We start from the raw sequence: 26449 nt of genomic DNA on the forward strand, positions 1-26449 counted from the left end.
TAGAAAAGTAAAGACAAAGAAAATGTCCAAACAAAAACAGACCAACTATGTTTTCTACCTTTTTTTTTTTTTTTAAAGCTCAAACACAGAAAAAAAAACCAACTATAATTAACACTGTAGTGACAGAAAACAGTAAAAACCCTCAGAATTTATTGCTCAAACATGACCTGTTCTGAAATATTTCACTTTCACAGCTTGTTCCCTTGAAGCTCATTTCAGGAGTTTAACGTAACTAAATGAGATGCTGAGTTCTCGACACTGTGTGCCCAAGTAATCTGTTGTACCCGAACCACATTATGAAAACAGAGGTTCAACTATAAATGTGAGGAAGAAAAGGAAAACATTCAGTGTTACTGAATTATATTTCCCGAAAAGACGACTGAATTTAAATTTTATGAACATTTCCCATTTTTACTTTTCATGAGATGCAGATTTCAGCTTTGATGATGCAAACGTGTCTCTGAGGCAGCGCTGCTCCGTAGCAGAAATAATTAGAGCTGGATATCGAGCATTAATACTCACTAATCTTTATTCCGCTCTGACTGAATTGTGGCACTGGATTAGGGTTGCAACTATCAATTAATCTGTTTATTTGATTGATTTTAGACATTTGTTTTATCAAATGTCTTGTTCAGTCCCGACCGACAGTCCACGACCCAAAGATATTTAGTTTATTATGATAAAGGACCAAAAAAAATTAACATTCAAGAAGCTGTAACAAGAGAATTGTGTTTTTTTTTGTTCTTAAAGAAAAAAGACGATTAACCAATTAATCAAAATAGTTGGCAATTAATTTTCTGATTGACTAATCATTGAATGTCGGGCCTGATTCATTTTAAGACCTGAGACAATTAATTTTCTTTCAATCACCAACAAGTAATTAATTGAGCAAAACTTCCAACTTGTGGAGATTTGCTGCTTGTATTTTGTTGCAAACTGAACATCTTTGAGTTTCGGACTGTTTGTCAGACAAAACAAGAAATCTTAAGATGTAATTTCAAACTATAATCAGCCTTAAAATGGATGTGATACATTTAAATCAATTAAAACGCCAGTTAGAAAGGCAAATTGTCAGCAGCTCATTAGTTAGCACTGTGCTATGCTAACCAAGCTAAAGCTTCACGCTGTCTAGAAGTTGTAATCAATTGATTTTTTTCTTTTTCAGAATTGGACTATTTGTTATTATTTCGCCTCCGGAGAAGCTCTGCCTTTTAAAAAACAAGCTGTAAACTAGTAACTATTAAAAATGTAAACGTACAAACTGCAGGTATATGGATGCGACTTGTATTGTTTTCACAGTTTTAGAACAAAAAAGGACATCGAAACCTGACGATCCCTCAGAAAATCTGTATCCGAGGAGGGAAATCCTTTCATCTCAACGCAGACACATCGGGAGTAAAAAGGCACTAACATTATCCAGATTGTCTTGTTATTTATGGTCTTTCAGGTCCAAGTTACAATCATCCTCCACTGATGTCAGATCAGAGAAAACACTGAGAAAAGAAGAAAAACCTGATTATTAAAGCAAAAATAGATCTCCATGTTTAAATTGAACAGAGAGGGAAGCTTTATCACACGCCTGCTGTGCACAGAAACTTTATATTTTGCCTTAGTTGCACTATATTAACATTTTATTTGACTTTCGGGGCCATCAGTAATGTTTTTCATTATGTTTTACTGTGATTTTATGCATTTTATGACTTTGTTTTCATGGTAAACCATAAAGCAGCACACCCTGAGGGTCCTGTAAAAGTTTGAGCTGAACCGAGATAAACGTCCGTCTCAGCAAATGTTTTTAATCATAAGTGAGATGATTCATGAGGAACAGTCCTGAAGAGTCTGTAAAAGCAGGAATAACACTTCATCCCGCGTAGAAAATACTGGATTGTGCAAATGGATCTAACAATGTGATGAAACCAACACTGAACTGAGCTTCATACGTCAAATTTAGGTGAAAACCACAAATCGCTACTTACCCAAATCTATTCAAAGACGATTTTCTTTTTGGGAGACTTCTTTTTCTGGAAATAAAAGAAAATAATAATAAAAAGAGGTTTTGGTTCATGTTCTGACATCCAACAGGGTTTTTTTTCCACTTCATAACTGTAGCGACGGGAGAAATGAAGCTTTCTGAAGCACTAAATCAATACGAAACTATATCATGTTCACTTATACGGATGAATTTAATCTGGTGAAACAGTTAGCTAGAATATAAGTGGTCTTACTGCTTTTATTATTGTGATTTTGTTCAATAAAGTCTATACTTTTAAAGATACTGTGATGGATTAAGTGCACCTCGTATTCAAAACCAGCGCGGCACCTGTCTGATATGAGTGTTACTCGTTTGGGGTGGTCACATGATTGTATTGGCGTGATTATGTGAGGCGTCGAACTATGTTTCCGTGTTTGCATTGAGAGGTCGATACTGTGTTGAGTCATCAGCTTCGAGCATGACATCACGGCTAGTTTCTTTTAAATTCGACCAAACAAGAATAACAAACTGTTATTATTACTATCTGAATCACGTAACTATTGTGAATGAAAGTCTGATTTCTTGTAAGCAGAAGACGTTTAGGAGTGTAAACTACGAACCAATAATCAAACACATTTCTGTCTTTGTTTCCAGTCGGTGTCGTACCGTAGAGGCAGTTGTTGTCGGAGTGTCTCCATCTGGAGCAGCTTCTGTCTCCTCCAGTTTCTCCTTTAGTCTGTTCTTTTCTGCAAACAGCATCACATGAATATCAGCACATCATCAAGTCAGAAATCATTTGAAGGAAGTGTTGTGCTTCTTTCACAGGATCTTTAGTTACTACTCATAAACAATATGGCCGTTATTTGGTACAAGATACCCTGAAAACACTTGTTTCTCTTTTCTCAGTGACAATAAGGAAACTTTACTTGCTTGTGACTCCAAATAATAACACAAACAGTTCTGAAATAGTTGCAAACTTAATAAATTGTAAAATTTAAATTTAAAAAGTCACAAATTTAGTAACATGAAGAAGTCTTACTTTTTTTCTTAGCAGGTACGTCATGGCTTGGTGTGATGGGAGCTGAGTTTTCCATCGTCTCCTCGACTTTAGCAGGCTTCGTTTTTTTCTTCTTCTTCTTCTTCTTCCCCTCCTTTGAAGGCGGAGACGAGACGGCTTCAGGAAGCTCATCGTCGTTCTGGTCACTCACCGCGCCTCCTTCCTTCTCCTCCTCCTCCGTCTCCAAGCTGCTCTTTTTCTTCTTCTTTGTCTTTGGAGGTTGGTTTTCTTTTGAGGAATTCTCTTCTTGTTCAGTGTTCATTTTGATCTTTTTCTTCTTCTTCTTTGGTGTGTCGTCCTCCTCTGGAGCAGGTTCCAGGTCAGACTGGGGTCTTTTGGATGGTTTTGGTCGAGGAGTCTCCTCCGCTTTGTCTTGAATCTGTTTTTGTCTGAAAAATGTTAAAATGTTAATTTTTTTTCATTAAACCTCATAAAGTATTCACATGCAGAGACTTTGTTAAACAGTCATATTTTATGGGCATTATCCTTTTACGTGTCATTTATTATTACTGTTGTTTGACCCTGAGGAAGACCAGTATGCAGTTGATATGCGTTGGTTTTTATATTGTAGCCACTGCAATAAAGCCTTTTCAACTTTTGTATTTTGACAAAACAGCAACATTGAATTTTTTTCTGTGAGTGAATTCATTGCCAAAATATATTTGTTTCCTCTGTTTTTCTTCCTGCATTGTTGCAAATCCTGCAGACTGAACATACTCTACACTTCCACCTTCATACTGGTACATTTTCACTATATACAGAGCGTGCATGTCTTTCCATATTTTTTCTACGTACAATCAAAATGAGCAACATAGCCTTAGTACAGTAAGTATATAATAACTTTTACTGTAACCTTTGACACAGTAAGTTGTTTATTGAAAACAGTAGATATACTGATCTGTAGCTTTAGCCTTCACCTGCTCTGTTTGTAGAACATTGTGATGAGTTGTTGTATAGTTTTCTTCTGCACTGTCTGTCGGTTGTAGCTGCCTTTCTGTTATTTCATTCATCTTAAGAACTGTTATAACTTGAGATGTTCTGAGCTCATCCTAAGGACTGGTATTGGGGCAGATCTGAGCATATTTTAATGCTTCAGTATTGGCTAAAATCAACCCGATCAAATGTGGATGCTTTTTTTTTTTTTTTTTACATTGTACTGTGGTTTGTCCTCCTCAGCTTGCCAGTGTTGCAAAGCTACTCTCCTTCATGATATTTGGGAAAACATTTCGCTGCATATGCAAGAGAAAAAATTAGTGTGTCGGTGCGAGTGACTGAGTTCTGATATCCAGGCTGGAAAAATAAAATGATTTACTATGATCCAATGCTAACGAATCAGTTATCACATAATTCATCCCTCCTCTCTCAGTGAACAAACATTCAAGTAGCAGCTTCTCATTTTTAGCCGGCGCCGACTGCTACATTCACTGGTTCAAATGTTGTTTATTAGCTTTGACCTTCAGGATGTGAAAATATATAAAAGGTATATTTTAAATTAGGTACAAAATTAGTAGGCTACACCTTTGTTTGATTTGTTGAATAAATATTCAAAAGCACAATAAAAAGCTTAACACACCCATAAGACTGGTCCTTTTATGTGAGTTTCTTCATCAAACTTGAGCGCAGGGGCGAAAAAATGTCTGCTTTGCCTTCTTCAGTGTGATTAAAAGGAACAATTTCAGTGATTTGGGTGTGTGAAACCTGTTTTGTGCTTTGAATTTTGACTTTGGTTGACCGCAATGTTTTATTTTTTTTTTTTACTTAATAATAAATATTTAATCAGTATTGCATATCTTCTGCAGCTGTGTATACTGAGCATCCTTGGCACAAAATATCTTTCAGGGTGAATTTAGATGTATCTCATTTGAGTTTGCTCTGGGAAGTTGTTTCATTAAAGGTATAAATAAGTATCAGGTTGGATCAGGACATCCCCAGTTAAAACAAATGTCAAAGTAGTAATTTAGATGTAAATAATGTGAAGTTTTAAACAAAGATACTGCAATAATGAAATGATAAAACTGCACTGACTTCTTTCTGCCTGTGAGGTCTCTCTTCTGGAGCCTTAACCTCTTCCTCAGGCTGAGTTTCTTCCTGAGACGGTGTTTCTTTTTGGCCGAGGAGAGCTGAGAGGAGTTTCCATCTGCAGGAGACGAGAGAAAATATCAGTTAGCTGATCTATAATAATAATAAACACCATGATACAGAGAGAGAAACCAGTGAGACAATTATTGGTGTCTTCCTTATAATCAACTGCTACCAGTGATGAAGAGTCAAGACCACTTAAAGATGAGTAAGAATCTTTCATTTTTTTTCTCTACCTGTGGTCTCCAGTGTCTTTTCTTCGTCTTCGTCGCCCTCTGCTGGTCTTTCGTCAGACTGCAGCTCCTCTTTCTCCTGACCTTCCTTCTTTCTCTTTTTTTTCTTCTTCTTTTTCTCCTCCACCGTCTCTACTGGACACACAACATCCTCCGCCTGTTTCTCCTCCTCCTCTTCCTCCACCACTCCTACAGCCTCCTCTTCTACATCTACAACCTTCTTTTTCTTCTTGGTTTTAATTTCAGAAGGTGTAACTGGAGTCTCCTCGTCTTTCTCCTCCACTTCAGCTCTCTCCCTTTTCCTCTTCTTAGCTTTCTTCTTCTTCTCTGATGGAGTGGCCTGAGAAACATCCTCTTCCTCTTCTTTCTTCTGATCCTCAACCACCACTTCTTCCTCCTGCTGCTCCTCCTCCTCCTCCTCCTGCTGCTGCTGCTGCTGCTGCTGTCTCTTTTTGTCTCTCTTTTTCTTCTTGCCAGTCTTGGTGGAGAGAGGAGCATCGCTGGGTGTGTCTACGGCAGATGTGTCTGTGCTGGTCGTGTCTGTGGTTGGCGTATCCGCGTCCTTTTTGTTCTTCTTTTTCTTCTTCTTGGCAGTTTTGCAGGAGTCAGCAGTCTCCTCGGGGAGCAGCTGGCTGGTTTTTCGCTCTGCCGCTTCACCGTCTTCCACTTGGATGTTGAGGATGATGGAGGCGTCCGGGTCTGCTGGTTCCTCCGCATCCGCCGCCGTCGCCTTTTCTGTAAAAGAAGAGAAGTGAACACATTGAGGATTCATTTCCTTCTTTCCATTTGGAAACACAGCATATATGAGTTTAAATAAAAAATAATCATGAATAATATAAAAAAGGTCTTGGACAAATTCACAGTGTCGTCTCTGAGAAAGAACTCTGAAAGAATCCTGTTTTACCAGCATCAGTGCCGTCTTGCTCTTCTGGGGTTGTTGGCGTCTCCGTCTGGTCCTCAGGCTTCAGCGGGGATGTGAGGTCACCGTCCTCTGTCCTCTAAGTGAACAAACATAAAAAGACTCTTCACTGTTTCTGTACATTTCGCCCTGATCACAACAAGAGAAATGTAGATTTTTTTTGTCAGTCAACAACCAGCCCACAAAAATCAATCCCATCTTTTGTTTTAGTACCTTAGATTTGTCCTCTTCTTCTTCTTCTTTTAAATTCTCAGATGTGGAGTCACCATCAGGGTCTAGACAAGATGAGAGCACCATGTTATCTTTTCAAAATCTAACGTATGTTATTACTAGTGCACAAGCAGGCGTTTAGACCCCATTTACACATGGTATGAAAGTGTGACTGTGTGTCTGGAGATCTTGCCTGCATATGGAAAAATGCTTTTTTCAACTTCTTTTTTAAAAATTTGCTCAATGATCCTACAAATGCAACTGCAGAAATGAGACAGTAAGCAAATAAACAGAAAATGTAATTAAATTTAAAAAAACAAACTACATTCTGAAGAAAATAAATGCAAAGAAAACATCACCCAACTCCACCTCTTTCTGCTCTCTTAAGTTGTTCAGCAAGAGGTTCGACACCACTCCCATAGAGATAGAGCGCGGTTAAGTCCCGCCTACCCTGGACGTATTGTACCGAGTGAAGGTGTCTCCTGCTACCAAACAGAAAAAAGGCCTAAAAGCTGCTGTGTGGTGAGATGCACTACCAACACGGTAAAGAACCCAGAACTAAGCTTTTATAAGCTGCTGAACCGAAAAACTGAGCCTTTAAGACGACGAAAGTGGATAACGGTAAAGGGCCGTGTGCTGAGCGGTGGGAGAGACCGACCCGACCTGAGCTGCACAGACAGATAGCCTGCAGCTGGAAAACCTCCTTAAAAACAACACATATACCTGGACACGCTGTTAGTCACAGAGAACACACATGAAACAACTTGCAGTGTTTTTAATAGATGTTTAAATCACAGAGTAGTTAACCTGCTTTCAGCTGAAATGAACTGTAAAAAGAGCTTAAATGAGAAATGATTGCATGTCTGTGCGTGTGATTTCCCGCCTACGTTTACAAACTGTACTCACCATATCAGCTGTGAAAAGTGTCGAGCCAGCCTGTTAATGTAGTGGAGTTTGCTCTACAACAATTTCAACATATGCTATAAACTACCTTTTCTACTATTTCTTGGCCGGGGTGCGATAACTTTCTGGAGTCTGATCATCACTGTAAGGTTGCCAGGCAACCAGCAGAGACACCAGGAAGTCACTACTAATGTTGGACTGTTCTTTCAATTCATCCTTCATCAAAATAACTTAAATTAGGATGTTTCTTGGTCTCAGAAATCCAACGTAACACATTTTACACGAGCTGGAAATATGACAATAACTGTACGGTTCAATACAAAGCCAACACTAACAACCTCCAGCACCAAAGAATCAACCATTTTCTCAATTATAATTTTCACAAAGGCAGGATTTACTGCACTGATACAGAATTAAGATACAGGATGCTGGTATCCAAATCTACTTTCCACTCAGTAATGTCCTGTCACCCTCATTTTGTGTCAGATTCCTGCATCTCTTCACCTACATCAATTATTTCATAATTTATAATACTTGGTAAATAAGGTGAGTGTGCTCCAGATGACATCAATTCTCTTGACTAGCCATCGCTTCACTTCTCTTAACAAGCTCTGACAAGCTTAACAAAACCTTTAGAGAAGTTAAAGACGTGACTGATGTGGAAAACTCCTCTGAACGGAGCTGCTTCTCTGGGCTTTGGCAGCAATCCTTCAAACTCTTTACAAGTGGTGTTGAATCCAAGTATCTCAAGGTAAAATCTGAAACTTTATGACTTAATTTCTTTTGCTTCAAATAAAAATGATCCAAACGTTAGACACTAAAACAGCTAGAGACGAGGTGCTGCCAACAAAAAAAAGGAACTACGCTTCTTTTTCCTCAAGAGGTACTTAAAGAAATATGTCTGTTGTAAAACGAAGAAAGGTGGGAGTAGGAAACTTACATCCAAATCACACACACACACACACAAAAAAAACATGTTTTCTTACATATCACTGATGATGTCTAGCCATGCAGATAATTTTAATTTCACGTGCTGAGGTGAGGTTTCCGCCTCCACCCAGACACAATGGAGGTGAAAGGAATTTTGGTGCTTGCAGCATTGAAACACATTTAGAAAACTCTAAAGCTATGAGTCTTTCCAGAAACCGAGTCCCAGTCACGCAGGATTATCCAGAAACCTTTTCACTGGAACCACTTTTCGACTGAGGAAATAGTCCCTCCAAGTACTGCTGCACATCCGCTGGATTTTTCCAAAAACGAACAGGGACACGATTTTCTCTGATTCTTCTGGAAAATACTGAGCGTTTTTTTTTTGATGATGATTAGTGTCATAGATGATTATACTCTATGACTCTATGATTATACCACTAAACCCTACCACTGGTCCTTTAATCAATAAAGAGATGGAATCCTTTTCCTCTGGATGTGAAGTGACGTGCTGATGAATGACGATGATGCCAAACGTTCACTTTCCTAATTGTTTTTATTCTTGCAAATACATGTAATAACATTTAAAAAGATCTAATTTAACTCTGGAAACTTTTCTTCTTCATAATACATAATAAAAAAAAAAAATGATCATGTGGTCTTTTCATCTGCAGCTTTGAAATCTGCTGCAGAGGCTTCGATGAAAAAAAAAAACAAAAACGCAGCATTGAACCCTGACAGCGGCCTCTCAACACTTTCTTCACAACAGCTTGTGAGTCTTGTCAGCGCGGTGAGAAAGACACAGGAAAGATGCCATGCATAACATGTAAAGAACAACCCCGGTTAGTTTTCACACGACTATTGGTTGTTCGTACCTGCAGGGGGCGGGGCTTCGCTCTCCGCCGGCTGCTCATTGGTCTCCTGAGGCTCGGCTTGGCCGGGCTTCTGCGGGAGAGATTACAGGTCAACAACAGTCTCCGACACCAGACACAAAGTTTCCCCTGATTTTTTTTTTTTTTTTAATGTTTTCTAATCAGTTGAAACAACAACAAGCTGCAGCGTTTTTTTTTTTTCATGTTTTGATTTGAAAGATGTGGACATGAGCTACAAAATGAGAACCAGAGATGCATACCAGCAGGACTAGAACATTTTGCTGGCATCGCAGTGGTTAATTACGTCTTATATCACTCATCTAAAGTGGATTTTAGGATACTGCCGACCAAAAATAATAAACAGGTTCAGTCTGCCATATCTGCCACCCCCCCCCCCCTCCGTTTTCCATACTGCACCTCTGCAGCGCCGCCTTCCTCCGTCTCAACCTCGCTGGCCTCTTGAGTACCGGCAGACGTGGCTTCTGTTTGATCGACGGCTGTCTGCTCCGATGATGATGCAGAGGTTTCATCCGCGACCTCGGAGGCGTCCGTGGCAGCTTCTGGCTCCTGGAGAGAAAGAAAAAGAGAAGAAGAGAGTGAAGATCACTCGAGGCTGAAACAAACAAAAACAACAATGTGCAGTTTCTCATTTTTTGGTTTTCAGTTTTTGTGCTACTGAGATTAAAACAGGCAGTTTCGGCACTTATGTTATTAAAATAGATCTGCTGTTGATTCAGTAAAATCATTAAAGATGCTAGAATAAAATATTTAGACAAGTGACTGAGACAAAAAAAAACAATCTTGTGCACAATTCTTGGAAAGTGCAAAAACAATTGTGATTTTTCAACTTAAAGTCAGGCCCTCTGCAGCTGATGGTTGCAAATTTTTTACTTTTGTGTTGTTTTATTTTATTTCTTAAAAAGGTAACCATAAGCAGACTAATAGAAAGAGATGATATTAATATTTTGTTCATTTATGTCCATCGCAGCTTGTTCATTAATATTCACTTATTGTGAAAAGCTATTTTAAAAAATACGTCCAACAAAAGGTTTGGTGACATTAAGGGCTGCAACTAATGATTATTTTCTCAACTACAGATTCATCATTTTTTTCTATAAAGTGTCAAACAACAGTGAAAAATGTCTCCAGCCTAACGTGACATCTTCAAATGTCTTGATTTGTCTGGCCAAACAGTCCAAAACCCAAAAAGATATTCAGTTCACTGTCATGCATGAGAAGAAATTTGGCTTTGGCGTTGTTTAAAAAAAAAATATTATTCATCTTCTGTCAATCTTCTTGATTAGTTTACTAATCTGTAGTGACATTTAATCCCAAACTTCAACGTGCCAGAATATTCTTAAAAACCCTTGTGACTCAGCTTTCGGCGTTACCTACTGGAAGCTAAACAGCACAAACAATCCACCTCAGCCGCTCACAATGCTGCAAAAATAAGTTTCAGATGTGTGGCGGGTGAGCTGAGGGAGAAGAGGCTCGGCTGTGCCAGAAATCCACAGCTACTCCTGTTTTTAAAAGGGGGTTGTGGTTAAACCCCGATTAACATATCTGTTCATTTCTTCACACTTCAGCGCAGTTTACTGGAGCAGGAAGAAAACGTACTGTACACATACAAGTGTTTGTTGGACTACGAGCTGTTAGGTGGATGGAAAGCAGGTCAGATTAAAGTGTGGACATCAGCAATTTGGGTGTTTTTTTTTTAAGTGATAAGCAAAGTATGTTCTGATAAGAAAAGCATGATCTAACTGTTGTAATTACTGCTTCATGATACCTGCAGATATCAGAGCTGAGAGCTGATAAAACCATGAAAATCCAGGCAGCACTTTTAAGTAAAAAAATGTTCTCGTGTTGCTGGGAAGAAGGAACTCACACAACCACATACTTGGGATTCAGCCTCGGGTCACTAACCTGCTTCGGCTCATCGTCGTCCTCTTTGCGTTCCTCGCTGCTCTTGCTGTCTGAGCCCGAGGCCTCAGCTGCATCGGGGACCTTGAGCTCAGGAGCAGCTTGGTCAGGGTCGACCTGGGTGGGTTCGACCGCTTCCTCAGAGTCCGACGCGTCAGAGCTAGACCTCAGTCTGGACTACAAATCAGAAAATATAAGGAAAAGGTTTCACAAAAATTAAACGTTTTAGACACATGATGTGAAATATGTTTGGCAGATTGTATTAGTGTTGTCTTCTGCATGCTGGCTACATTTAATTTGACCAGCTGGAGGTCGGGGGAACAAAAGAAACTAAAAACAAAAGTGTCTGCTTTTAATTCTGTTCAGTAGAAACATCTTTGTTCTATTAGAAGTCTGTAAGCAGAGAAAGACTAGAAATACTCTGCCTCGCTGTTGTATGCCTCCGCCAAACAGTCAAGTTTACATCCATGTCTGTCCAAACTCATAATATTTATAGTGAGGACTTTGAGGAAATTTAATAAAAAACGGTTATTAAGTCTATTTTCCTTGTATGTGTTCACATGCTTGGCCGATGAAGCCGATCCTGTTAGAACACAGAGTTGTAGCCGTGACAGCGGACGATGAATCAGATATATGATGTTGCGGCGAAGACGCTGCAAGTTGTAAAACGTGGATGAGATGAAGATCTTTACAATCACCACAGTTTCAAGGTGAGTTTCAGTATTCGATAGTCACAATCTTTCCTTCTGTCCCTGAGTTATGGTGTTGAATAACAGCCAGAAAAAAGTGTTTTTGCAGAACATTATGATGTCACAGTGAAGGTGACCTTTGACCTTTTGGATATAAAATGTCATCACTTCATCCTATTAGATATTTGTGTGAAACTTTGTCATAATTAGCGTTTGAATTCTTGAGTTATGGCCAAAAATCAGTTCATCATTGATGCCAAGTGGACGTTTGTGCCAGATGTGATGAAATCCAGGCGTTCCTGAGATATCGCCTTCACGAGGACGGGATGAACGGACACACGGATGGATGGACAGGCGATCTGAAAACATAACGCCTCCGACCACGACTGTCGCCGGCGCGGAGGCATAAAGACGCAGTATAAACTGCAACAATTTTCGCTGTCAGACACAAAGCTAAGTAATCAGGGCCTCCCACTGTTGTAGACAGAACTACAATGAGCCATTAACACACGAACAGACACACACGCGCGCGCGCACACACACACACACACACACACACACAATTTGTCTCAGAAGATTATCATTCTGTCACACACACAGTTTCTGTCCAAACAGCATTATTCACTGCATCACTGGGCCAACATAAAAGAACAGAGACAAGACTTGAATACACACACAAAGACACACACATACATACACACACACACACACACAGAGTTAAAGTCACACACACAGACACACACACACACACACAGAGTTAAAGTCACACACACACACACACACTTGAAATAACACCAGAGCAAACTAACACAAACTAACAGATACAGGACAGACGAGTAGACGTGAAATGTGCCTGTGTGTATTTCAGAAGCGTAGAACAACACTGGAGCTACTGTCCATCCATTCACACATTATTACAGTCACTGGACAACAGTTATGTGTGTCTCTGTGTGCGTTATGATGGCGGCTGTTTCTTGCTGCTCTGAAATGTTCAGGACTAGTTACTTTTAGTTTGAATTTAATAGATTAAAAAGCTTACGTACCACTTTTAAAATCTTACCACTAAATTTCATTATCATTATCTTGTTTGTGCCGTTAATATATCGATAAAAATCAGATATAAATGATGCATAAATAAAAGAAACTACCTCACAACAAAATTACATTCTGCATGTCATCACTGCTGAAGTAATACAACACTATAATTAAGCAATTACAGTGATAGTTTGACTTTTTGGGGAATATTTTTTTTGTTTTCTTGTAGTAAGTTAGATGAGAAGTCTGTCTGTCTGTTAAATACAAGGCTACAGCCAGCATGGGGATTTGTTAGGCTAACTGTTTCCCCTTTTTTTCTAGTCTTTATGCTACGCTAACTGACAGCTGGCTGTAGAATACACATTAGTCAAACAGGAAACACACTTGTTCACTTTTTTGCTGAGAGTTAGATGAAAAGCTTGATGCCACTCTCATGTCTATCTGCAGCCAGTTAGCTTAGCATAAGCATCTCTTAAGCTAACCGATTAACATATTATATATCACTTGTTTAATCATACAAAAACCAAACACTTTGGGTTTTTGTATGACTAAAGAGAGAGAGGTGGGTGGGGGGGTTATGTGCTGGACTATTTCTTGTAACTTCCTGGAGTTGCCACTGGTTGCCTGGAAACTGCTCCTGGCAAAGAAATGGTCCAAAGTTATACAAACAACATGCAATGTGTACTCCCACAAGAAGCTAAGTCATGTTGTGATGACATATAAGGGATAGTATTTTATTTATGGTGAAAGAAGAGATAAAAAAACTACATTTTACACTCAAGCCTGACTTGATGACGTTTTTTCTGATGCAGATAGTGAATGAGGAGTACTAAGTTTTCCTTTTGTAGATATGGCCACGACTGCCCTTTCACTGTTTTCCTTTTTTTTTCCCTGCATATATCAATACGTGTGCCAGTCTCATCTCCTTGGAGACGGTGGTTAACAGCTGGACCTTGTTGACGTAGGGACTACGCAAGCAGCACACGGATAGAGAATAATAAAAAAGTGTGAAAGCCAGAACCAGTTAGGGGGGATTAGAGGGAGGGGAATGTAATCAAACTGTGCTTTAAACTCAAACCCAGTGTGAAAACATCCTGAGGTAAAACTTGGCTTCCAGCTGAGCGGCTCCATGGCAGCAGCAGAGTGTTTAATGTCATGCTTTCCCCTTTCCATAAACTGTAAAAAAAAATAATGGACTTAGCCACTGTGACGTCACCCGTTGGTTTGAAGACTCCTGTTTTGAAGCGAGTCATTTTGACAGTCACCATCTTGGAATTTTGGAGCCAGAAGTGACCATATTTGGACGAGAGGGTTGCGCTAACCCTAACGCTAGCTGCTAGCTTGGTTAGCACAGTGTATTTACAGTCTATGGTTAACTGTGATGATGCTAATGCTAATTTTCAGACTAATTTTAAGACTTTTTTAGATTACCAAAATGCACAGTGTATTTACAGTCTATGGTTAACAGTGATAACTGTGACTTAGCATTAACTGTGATAATGCTAATGCTAATTTTCAGACTAATTTTAGGACTTTTTCAGATGACCAAAATGTTACAATTAACTTTCATGAACTGTAAACACGCTGAAATAGCGACAACGCCTATACTCTGTGAAGCTGGGGTTACACCATGATTACTTTACCTAACCAATGTTGTCGCCATGGTAGCAACTTGTCAATCACAAGGTAGCCACACCCTAAAGCATAACCTGCTATATCGTCTATTTTACTCTAAATGCGACCATAATTTACAAAATAAACATCATGTTATATTGAAGCGATTAAGACCATAAACTCATCAGGAAACAGTTTACTGAGGCAATAAATCAAGTGAGAAGTAGCGTCATTTTCTCATTGACTTCCATACAATTGGACTTCTTTTTGGAGCCAGTGGAGTCGCCCCCTGGTGTCCATTAGAGAAAATGCAGGTTTTAGTTTAAGGTTCCTTTCTCTAGCCTCAATTTCTCAGATGGTTCAGGGGTTCAAACTGGTGATCTTCCAATCATTACTTGCTTCTCTCACTTCTACGCTACTGTTTGCATGTATTTATGTATCTGTCAATACAGTAATGTGCCTAAAATTTTTGTTTGACACCCGAAAACTCCTCACCTCTTGCCCCACTTTTGTTCCCTCCTCCTCTGTCTTTTCTTTTTCCTCTTCATCGCCAGAGGATTTGGATTTCTTCTTATCCAAGTTTGTTGGTTTGGTTGTACTTGCAGGATCCAGCAGCTGCTCAGAGACAGTCTCGCTGTCTTTCCCCACACAGGGGAGCTCTGCATGGGATGACTCGGCAACATCTGTCATGGACTCTGAGGCAACAGTATATAATGATTAATGTTAAAATTATACAAAATTGGGTAAAACTAAACCACAACCACCTGAACAGCTGAAAAAAAAACTTGTATTTAAGAAATTTTTGACAAATTGTTAAATAAAAGCAGAATGTAGAATAATCAATCAGCAGGTGCAACATATGTACTGTAAAGAGAACAAACACACCCAAAAAAACAACTTACCAAGTGTAGGTTTGGCATCTACATTATCTGCTTCTGTGATGTTGGAGAGCTTAGTTTCCACACCCTCTTCTTCTTCGCTGGTGGCTGGTTCTGGTTTGATGCTCTTCTTCTTCAAAGTGATGGAGTCCTCGGTCTCCTGCTTGGCATCCTGGGCTAGTGAGCACAGCCTACACACACACACAAACACACAAACGTGTAAATGATATTTCTCACTAATTTGAAAACACCTAAAGTGATTTAGACAGACTAGAAATACTGTGGAGGTCACCTAGTCATTTATAAATTTGCAACAGCGCATGTTAACTCTGACTGGAGCGAGTCCCAGTTAGTTGTAGCCTAATGTTGATACTCTAGTGAGCTGAAATACATGTATAATATGTTTAAGAAGCCAAATTTAACCCACAGGAGCTTCTGACAACTTGTTTAACATGTTTTGGAGGAAATAAATTCCTGGCGAGTAAAAACAAGTCGACAGCGTCTCCTGACATCTTCACTGCAGAAACTGACCGGGGACAGAGTCCTCTGTCAAGCAGCCAAGATTTACAGCTGTCCCTTTAAGTCATGATGAGGAGCTTAAAGATGGTCTGAAAAAATGAAAACAGCTAGAAAATAATCATCTTGACAGGGGAATGTGTAAGTATGTGACTGACAGGCAGAATGAAGAATTAGCTTAAAAAGCACCCTGTGGAGTTTCTGACCTCTAGTAGCGCTATGGAGCAGTTTTGGTTTTTTTATATATATATAATTGGGTCAATTTGTGATTTTGTTTGTCTTCATGCATGTACATGAGGACTCACATGCACACTGGTGACATGATACACAGTCATGCTAATTGTGTCACACTATTCTAATGATCTACAACTGGCTGTAATGTGCCAAGAACAAGCAAAGGCAGGGACGAAGAAAAGTGGTGAGTAACACTCAGTGTAAACAAAACTCCACAGGACACCTTTAACCTAAAGGGGACATATCATGCACATTTCCAGGGTCTATATTTATATTCTGGGGAAATGTCTTTGCATGATTGACAGTTAAAAAAACTGCTTATTTATCTTATACTGGTCCTTTATGCAGCCCCTCAGTTCAGCCTCTGTCTGAAACAGGCTGTTTTAGCTCCTGTCTCTTTAAGGCCCCCCTCCCGATGAGCCTACTCTGTTCTGATTGGTTAACTCCTGAAAGCTTCATCTTGACAAACTTCCGGTAGCTCTGGAGGCTTTGTAAACAAACAGTATTATTGGGATTTCTTTCTCTTCTTTTACTCGTTCTTTACACAAAATGTCAACTTCTCAAATACATAAGTGCATTTTTGAGCCCGAATTCGATCCAAAATATGCGCGTAGACAACACGAACAACCCTAGGGATCAACCTTAGCAAAAAAGGCTACAGGATAGACGGCCATTTGCGGGCATGCATGAACAATCTGACATCAGTTCAATGGGGAAGTAAAGGTAACTTTGCAAACTAAGAGTTGATAGCAGGTTGAACCGCTGGCTTTTGACTTAGAGCTGGCAGCTACCTCACTACCTCAGCCTTTCTTGTAGGACTGAGTATGTCTCACTGGGAGGATGCAGGTCTAAATCGCTCCCCGTCACCTGTGGTGTTCCACAAGGATCAGTTCTCGGCCCCAGCCTGTTTACATGCTTCCCCTTGGATGTGTCATCAGCAGACATGGGATATCTTTTCATTGCTATGCTGATGATACCCAGCTGTACATCAAAGCCCCTCTGCAGCAATCAAGCCTTAGCACTTGTCTTAAGGAGATAAAGGACTGGATGAGCACACATTTACTCCAAATAAACAGCAGCAAAACTGAAGCTCTCCTTATTGGCAATCCACACCATATTCAGTCATCTCACCTTTGACGGCCAGGACGTCCCCCTTTCCTCCTCAGTCACTAATCTGGGTATTAGGTTTGACCCTCAGCTGACTTTTGATGACCATAAGACATCTATGCAAAACCTCTTTCTACCATCTCAAAAACATTTCTAAACTCCACCTCTCTCTCAGCCTGTCAGATGGAGAGAAACTTGTCCATGTGCGGCCAATGTGCTCTTCACAGGGATCCCTGGCAGGAGCATCCACAAGCTCCAGTACATTCAGAACAGCGCTGCCAGGATCCTGATGAGAGTGTAAAAACACAAACACATGACACTAATTCTGTTTTCATTGCACTGGCTCCCTGTCTCCTTCAATGGACATCCACCTCCCTACCTACAGGAACTGATCACACCACAAACCTCTACCTGCACCCTCAGATCTGTCAGCAGCTCGCTCCTCCGGGCCCCCAGTACTAAGCTCCGCACCATGGCGGATCGAGCCTTCTGCTCTGCTGCACCACGCTTATGGAACAGCCTTCATTACCATCTGAGGGAAACACAGAGCCTAGTCTCTTTAAAAACAGGCCTAAAAAACTTTCTATTCAGGAACTCTTATAATTATTATTTTCTTTATGTTGTGTATTCTATATTATTAATACTGTAGCACTTTGAGTTTCACTATATGTGATACTACTAGTATCTTGGGGAAACTTTCCTAACAGGACTAATCTAACACTGTGTTTCTTTGCCTCAAAAAAAAAAAAAAAAAAAAAAAAAAAAAAAAAGTCAAAGTATTTTCATTGACTGGCTCAGATTTGAATATTTTAGCGTAGAATTCATAGAGGAAAATCATAGACATGAAGTGATGTCATTCATTCAGTCACTCATCTGCTGCCCATTTAATCCTTTTCACGGTAGCAGGGATTTGAAGCCAATCCCAGAATGCACTGGGCAGAAGGCCAGACAGTCATTCACAGGGAGAGCGAGCGCACGCACACACACACACACAACACACACACACACAACACTAATCACATCCTGTTCATATGCTCAATTTAGAGTCTCCAATCCATCTAAGCTGTGTGTCTTTGGACTGCGTTACCTGCTGAGCTGACATGATTCCAAAAAGCAAAGTCGTAAAAATCCAGTGACAAAAGCAAAAACAGGAGTAAGAGATGATGAGTGAGACAATGTGAGTCAAGTGAAAACCCTAAAAGAGCTCACTAGTCACAAGTTTGGAGCAAATACAAACTACTTTATGCTCTGCATTTGGTTTAAGCCCAGTTTAAATGATCAACCTTCTGATAACCATTATCACGTTTACTGAACAGGATCAAACATTCTTTGTAGGGCTGCAACTAACCATTATTTTCTCAATTAATCAATTAGTTGTTTGGTCTAAAAAATGTCAGAAAATGTTGAAACAGTCCAACAGTCCACAACCCAAACGCTTTCAGTTTACTATCATAGAGGACTAAAAAAAAAACCCCAGAAAATATTCACATTTAAGAAGCTGGAACTAGAAAATTTAGGCTTTTTTTTCTTACAAAATTACACAAAATGATTACCAATTATATTAAGTCTATCGACTAATTGTTGCAGCTCTAATTCTTTGAGGTTCTTCTTGGGGAACGACACAATTGCATTAGATTCTCAGATACCATTTACAGACAAGTTCTCTCCTCAAAACTGGTTAAATGATACTATAAGATTGATAAAGTCGCCCCTTATTTAAACCTGTAAAGCTGGAATCATGCTTCTCTGAGCTGCACGTACTGTAAGTGAACATATACCAGTTTTGCTCTGAGACGTTCGCATGGCTGTTTCTTGAAAACTTCTTATACTTACATGTGTTTGTTTACATTGTTTTGTCTCAGTTTCAGACTAAGGTTTGAGGCATGCATGCAGCTCCTCTGTAAGTCTTTGTGACCTACAGTTACCCATAACACCCTTCTTCTCTGTATAAGTTTGCAAAGATGTTTATGTGCATCTCCGGAAAAGCATTACTCTTGTTTAGCTGACTCTTTACAAACTGGGCCTCCAGCTAACAATCTGTCAACAACGCATCAACTGTTGCAAGTAAAGTAATACAGACTTCCAGCACTGGGTAACATTTCTGACTTACTTCATCCAGCCTGTGTAGATATCATGTAGATTGGAGCTCTCCTCAGGTGTCTCCACCTAAACACACACAAACACAGCATCACATGAAGAGCAGTGCTTTAAGCATATTTTACCACTTTGGAACAATTCCCTCAACATTCATGTCATACATCTTTACATCTACAACCATTTGGCTGGCAAATATTCCAACTATGATCATATAGACAGAAAGAAAAGGGTTAAAAGGGAAATAGCATATTTCCTGTGGTTCAGGAATGCTACCACTTTGATGCCACATGCTTCCGGAAATGAATCCACGCAAAGTTATCAATAGAGTGTGTGAGGGATTCAAAGACCAGATGGGAATTGATGCTCAAAATATTGAAATAACGTGGTCTCTGTTGGAGAAACTCCCTTTAAGTATAGGTAGGTTTCAGATTTTAAGCATTCTTGAGACCATTTTTATCTATTGTGGTCTTCCAAAAACTCTTGTCAGCAACATTTAGGGATATTTTTAGCCAAACAGCCTGACACCAGAAACTGACTGACCAAGCTCAGGTTTCTCCATGGCAGACATAAGAAACAGCACATTTGTAATCTTTGTGCATGTTCTGTACAGTGAGTACAAAAAAAAACAATAAAAGTGGTGACACGTGGGGAGAACAACCTGTATTATAGCTCGAAGAATGAGTAAACAAAACACTGTGACTTCACTTACAGGTTTGATTTTGACTTTGTTTTTTGCAGAGTTTATCGATATATGAAAAGACTTTAATCTGATTGAATCATGACTATGCATAAGTGCACTGACTGGACATTGTGGGCTCCAATTCACAGCTATTTTTTTTTATCATCCATTACAATTTCCTACAGCTCAAAGTGATTGCTAAAGTTTCAGCAAAAATCCCAAAATATTCCATTTTCTTTCATGTAAATCAAGGAAAAGCATCAAATTCTCACATTTGAGAACCTATGAAATGTTGACCTAGATTACCTAAATGATAAATCAGCTATCAAAATAATTGTTGATTAATTTTCTATCAATCGACTAATCGGTTAATCGATTAATTGTTGCAGCTCTAGAGCATTTTACTAAAAAAACAACGACTTTTCTCACTAAATACTTTAAAAATGTGAGGAGGTTTTGAATAGGGGTCAGTGTGCAGCAGCAGGCCTGCAGCAGGCTCCTGTAACATAATGTTCTTTTCTTCCAGCAGGCCTGGACGAGCAGCCATGTGCTTTTAAACACACACAGGACTGACCTGCAGCTTACTGACTGTAACACTGAGGCAAAAATCATCTTCAATTCACACTTATAATTAATTCAGGATCTTATAAAACATGCAAGACGCGTGTTTCGGCACAAGAAATCGCAATAAAATGACCAATTTGACCAGATTTAACAAAAATTAGTCAAGTAAAACCCAGTCAGGTTGGTTCAACACTCAAAAAGGCTGCAAACGTTGAAGAATCAGGCCAAACTTCTTACCTGAGTAACGTGTTTTTCCAGCACCTTGGCAGCTTTCTGGTAGCCGTTCACCTTCAGATGCTGGTAAATGAGAAACAGCAGAGCGTCGTCCTCCTCAGAGGCCATGCTGCCCGACAGGACCGGCTGACACGACTGGGAAAGTGGATGAAATGTAGAATATTATTGACCAGTTATTAACAGTTCAGTTCATGCTCGCTATTCAGCGTGCGCCCATGCGCGCTGACGACGCCCACCTCGAAATGCAGCATGGGAAGTGGAGTCTTTTTTTTAGGAGCAGCGTTGAGACGACTACAAAAGCATCTTTACCTCACAAAAATGGACATATGACGCATTTAAGAAGAAAATTATGTCTATAAAATTGTCAAAACATAACTGTAGGCTGTGTGTACATATAATAGATAAAACATTGGAAGAATCATAGTTTCTACGATTGTTGTATTAATACCGCAAGCCAAGTTTATTAAAAACATGCGTTGAAATTCATTTCTCCGTAATTAACCACCTTAAAATGACTTTAGTTTGTTACGTATCCTCTTCCTGATGAAAGAGGACACATTTGTTTTAAAATAACAACAACAATTTGCAACTGTAATAAAATTGTAATCAAATTTACAATTACAACAACATTTTTGAATAGTGATTTTTTATTTTTTTAATAACTACGGGTCAAATTTAACCTGGAACACTTTCTATATACAAAAATGTGTATCACTTACACAAACAATTTACAAGTTGAAATTTTTCCTTTTTTTTCATATTCTGGGTCACTTTGGAAAAGTCATAAAAATTTCAGGCTTAAATAATGATGTTGAGTGTTTTTACTGCTCCCAAATCTAAAAATTGGTCAAATTTGACCTGAACAGTGTGTAAGGGTTAAAGGCCCATGATAATAACAATGTGTTTTTAAAGCCATATCATTTTAATGAATAATTAATATTGGTTTTATTGAGAAATTCGGGACATTTAAGGTCTAAAATGATGTGTTTTAAGCGTGGATGAACAACTGTTTCTCCTCTAAAGGAGCCACAACAATGTCTGGCAACAGTCCTCCATGTACTGCTCCCTGCCAGTGAATCAGGCTTTAATAATCCACACACCAACTCTTTCACCACTTGGTTTGCTGGAAACTTGGAGTGGGACGTACTGCCAGCTCTCCAGCAGAGTCAAAGTGCCCCACTCAAGTCCAGATTGTTTGTACTATTCAAATAAGGAGCAATTGTTTGAAATAAGTCAAGAGAAGTCAAAGGAAATACAGTAGACTTTAAAAGATGTTGATAGAAGTTCTTCAAGGGGACCAAAGTGACTTTACCTTCATTCTTTTGGTTTTTCTGCCTAATTTACATGTAGGTGTTTTAAAATTCAATTAAGTTCTATCTTTTATGATATTCTCAACACGTCTCTGAACCTTCAACATGTGCCTGACCTGTGGAAGCAGCCCAAAAGCTTTTAATCATTTCAGGCCAGTCCAAGCCCTCACTTCTCTTGTAATGAAAACCTTTGAAAACCTTGTGAAGACGGAGCTTGCAAGGGAAACCGAGCGTGCAATCTGCCTATAGGGCACACGGAGGAGTCGCAGATGCTACAATCACCCTACTTAACCTTTTGTTTAAACACCTAGAGGGGAATAAAACCAATGCTAGATTGCTATTTATTGATTTTTCTTCAGCCTTTAATACTATCCAAACCCACATCTTAGCCATGAGGCTGACAGAGCATTTCGAGTTGAGTCACAAACTTTGAGTAATGGATTTTTTGACAAACAAAGGTTGAAAGTGAACGGCGTCTTTATCAGATTCATTATGTTCCTCTACTGGAACACATCCCTGCACCCAAGGGATGAGTTCTCTCACTTATACTTTATATTCTGTGTACAAACATGTGCCAAAGTAAGCATGAGAAAAGGGCCATATTGAAATTTGATTTAATTCAGTCATTGTGATTCCAGCTATGTCCCGGTCATTGATAGGTTCGTCCCCTGGTGCGATGAATCTTTCTTGGAGCTAAACATATCCAAGACGAAGGATATGATCATAGATTTCAGAACTCAAGGTTCAAGACTACGATCATTAAAGACTGTGGACTGTTTAATAAGCTTCAAGTATCTTGGGACAGTCAAAGACTCTAAATTGACCTTTGAAGAATTGTGAAGCAATGTGTAAAAAAAGGGACATCAGCGTTTGTTTTGTCTCCGAAAACTGTCCCGTTTCCACATTGATTAAAATCATAATGACCATCTTTTATTGGGCTTTTTATTGAATCAATCTTGTCTTTTTCCCTTGTGTCACGGTTTGGTGAACTCTCTCTGAAAAACAAAAAATTCTCTAAACCAAATTGTCAAGCGAGCTAGTAAGCTTATAGGTGAGTCTCAACTCAACCTATGAGTTCTTTACTCCTCACAGCTGCAGCGTAAGATGAGCTCTGTTCTTCAGGACTGTGTCCCCCCCCCCTCCCTTACATAGTGAATTCCAGCTCCTTCGCTCCAGCTGTCGGTTTGTGGCCCCTGAGTAGAAAACAAAATGATACAGAAATGCTTTTGTTCCTGCAGCCGTTGCACTACTAAACAAGGCTAGCACGACATGATGCACTTCACCCACGCATGACATTTTAAGCTTTTGAGTTAGTGAGAGAGTGAGTGTGCGTGTTTGTGTGTAGAAGCACTCAGTCGTGACCTTAGGAGTTCTTATATTCTGATACTGTTTTTGATACTATGATGATACTTGTCATAATGTATTTTGTTTTAATGTCTTTTTGAATCTGTGTTATTGTCTTGTTTTTAACTCTGGATTCTGAACTCTGAATTTCCCGTTTGCACAACAAATTTACCCATGGGTACTAATGAAGAAACTTTGAACCATAAACAATTGCTATCAATCATCTATCCATCCTCCATTGATTATTGTTTATAACTTTCAAAACTGACGTTTGAACCAGCTGCAACATGCCTTGAGTTGTGCAAAGCTTTTGTGCAGCTCAAACAAAGACATGTGGAAAATATTACTCTGGGCCCTTAATGTTATGTTTCCCCCTCCATACTTTTCCTTTGCTTCTTGTTTACCATGTGAGCCATATATACTAGGCCAGTGGTAGGCAAATAGCGGCTCGTGGGCCAAATCTGGCCTCCAACAAAAATATTTGAACCACTAATGAAAGCTGAATTTTTTTCTTCTTTTATAGATTACATCAAATCTTTTACAAGACTCTTCATAACAATATAAACTAAGACTCACCTAAATCCTTATAAACATGAGTTTGTATCCTTTTATACTATTATACAGACATTTATTTCAATAACAGTACTTCAGCTTCAACCGTGGATGAAGCAGGCTGCTATTTATTGTGTGTGGATTAATAATGGGGATTATGACATTTGCCCTAAAACAACCCTAAAACTGTTTTATATGAACAAAAACATAAAAAAAAACATGTGTTTTCACCGTGCCTGTGCAACGTTGGCCCCAAAATAAACAGTGCTGAAAAAAAATCTGGCCCATGGTTGAACCTCATTGCTGACCCCTGCAGTAGGCCTTTTGAAAATGCCACATGTGCCAAAAAATGCATAATTTTCCCACCAAACGTGGACATTTCTCCACAGAAATCAACTGACTAATATTATCTTATCTTAGGCAACAGCACTAATAAGCTCTGAACGTTTTCCTGCTCATGTCTGTATAATTATTTAACTATCCCTCATTGCTGCATCATATCCTTTATCCCCTGAGTGTTTATTTGATGTTTTATTTCTTGATTAATGTGACTTATTTCCGGTTATCTCTGGATGACTGGATGCGGTTTTGCATCTGTATAGTGCGTTTCGTTAAGACAGAAATTCCTGGTTTTCTTTGGAGTGCCAGCTGGCTCCTCTTCCTGCGGTCATACCGCTCGGCTGATGAACTGTTCGCTATAAACAGGCCAGTCTGTTATAATGACAGTCAGCAGAAAGTACAGAAAGACATTAAAGTAACGTATAGCCGCTAAATAAATGGTGTTAAGGGGGCTTTATTGCCGTTTTTTTCCCCCTGCGTCAAGTAACACAATTAAAACCAATGACAGCGGATGTTAAGCAATTCATCCTTCAAAATAAAAGTGCCAAAGCAAAAACTAAACGTATGCCAGTTACGAACACTGGAAGCAGGAATAATTTTAGCAACGTGTCTTCTTTCTCTGTTAGTTAAAGATATACTATGCAAGATTTTCCTGAAAAACAATGTGTAGACTCATACAAAAGTAATCCCTCTCAATCATCAATAGAAGTGTGTGGCAGTGTATTTATCTGCAGAGACTCTGGCCTCTGCCTGTGTTTTCTTATTTTCTTGTTATATATTTTGCTGTGTTCGGGATGTTTCTGGCTGTCAACCTTTGGGCAGTGGGTGTGTAGCCCCCAGCCAATAACAAATAACAGCGTACAGGGTGTGAGGTCAGGACTCGTAGCGACCAGGTTACATTGCTGTCTCTGTTTCTCTCCTCTGCTCCGCTCTGTTCTTTGTCTGTGTGTGACGGATGTGTAAAGAGCTGCGGGTCTGTGTATCTGCTTGACCGAGGGCAGGACTGAGCTACACACACGCAGAGCAGAGAGGCCACAGCGGACAGAATGAAGCTCCACATTCACACAAAATCCCACAATGTGGCACCTTCCTGCAGGGCTGTGTGGAGGTGTGGGTGTGTTTATTTGTGCTTTACAACATAACCGCATGAAACAATCTGAAAAATAATGTTTTATTGATCTGATTCACGGCTTTGTTCTTCCTTCCGCCACTCCCTCTCCCTATTCATTCTCTAGCTCGCTCAACCACCGCTGCTCTCTCTCTCTTTCGCTCTCTCTGCTCTCAGCTTGCTCTGGTCAACCCAGGGAGGAGGGGCCAACTTTGAATGCTGTGTTTACAAACACCAATGACAAATCCTGCATAGTATACTTTTAACTGATATTAATGTTAACCTGGGGCAAAGTCGTAGCTAAAGAATAAAAAATATGAAAAGAGAGAAGTAAGATATTATTATGAGATTTAGCTATATGTAACTAGGGGAATACAAAATCCAAAGTTACCTATAAACAGCAGTTAGTTAGCTAGTTTCATTCTAGCGTTAGCTTACATGTAACATCAAGGTCACTAGATAACTTTAGCTTAGTTGACAGTTAAGCCCAGAGTCTAAGTTATGTCTCTGGTGTCATAATCATATTATATTATATATTATATTATAAAAATTATGCATCATGCATGATATAATGCTAGTTTTAAATATAAAAAATGCAGACTGAGGCAAAAACATGGGCTAGCCTGCACTCATAAACTAGCGAAATGAAAAGTATTTGACGTGTGATGGTAATCCAATGGTTAATTTGGCATCATGTATAGCTTAGGTCACTATAACTGTCACCAAGTAAAGCTAATTTTTGAAAAGTTATGGTTTTGGAGAAAGCAAAAGTACAATTTACACCCACGTTTTTCATAGGTACTGGCTACGGCTATGGAACCAGTTCAATAATTTAATAATTTACTGACTTTTGACACGGAATGGGATTCTGTGCTAGTAGTCCACAGGCTGTTGGTCCAGACTGGTTTTCCATGCTGATTTTCGCTATTGGTACGGAAAGGGTTTCCGGAATTATTACCAGACCTCTTGTGGGCCACTAACTGGACATTTTTTACCGCCATGTTTGGCTTTTTTTTTTTTTTTTTTTTTTAACCATATTTTACTGTTTTAACCCAAA

General features: G+C 39.3%; 1 protein-coding gene across 1 annotated transcript; it reads right to left on the reverse strand.

Annotated features, from left to right (window-relative positions):
• Positions 1-1268: 1268 nt before the first annotated feature.
• On the reverse strand, positions 1269-26408 carry LOC121908332 (enolase-phosphatase E1-like). Its single transcript, XM_042428248.1, has 16 exons — positions 26241-26408; positions 20743-20874; positions 19276-19331; positions 15333-15499; positions 14926-15125; positions 11096-11269; positions 9590-9739; positions 9176-9245; positions 6474-6535; positions 6246-6339; positions 5345-6076; positions 5055-5166; positions 3012-3418; positions 2639-2718; positions 1977-2021; positions 1269-1493 (listed from the first exon to the last, which is right to left on the reverse strand). The coding sequence occupies exons 1-15, from the start codon at positions 26391-26393 to the stop codon at positions 1983-1985; spliced, it is 2628 nt and encodes an 875-aa protein (XP_042284182.1). The 5' UTR covers positions 26394-26408; the 3' UTR covers positions 1269-1493; positions 1977-1982.
• Between the last annotated feature and the right edge of the window lie 41 nt (positions 26409-26449).

This window comes from Thunnus maccoyii, chromosome 12 (assembly GCF_910596095.1).
Source record: "Thunnus maccoyii chromosome 12, fThuMac1.1, whole genome shotgun sequence".
NCBI lineage: Eukaryota > Metazoa > Chordata > Actinopteri > Scombriformes > Scombridae > Thunnus > Thunnus maccoyii.

Coding starts and splice junctions, on each gene's coding strand:
- LOC121908332 (XM_042428248.1), bottom strand. CDS start 26,393: ATGGCGGTAAAAAATGTCCAGTTAGTGGCCCACAAGAGGTCTGGTAAT. Junction 6,340..6,473: donor AAGAAGAGGACAAATCTAAG/GTACTAAAACAA, acceptor TTGTTCACTTAG/AGGACAGAGGACGGTGACCT. Junction 5,167..5,344: donor AAAGACACTGGAGACCACAG/GTAGAGAAAAAA, acceptor CGTCTCCTGCAG/ATGGAAACTCCTCTCAGCTC.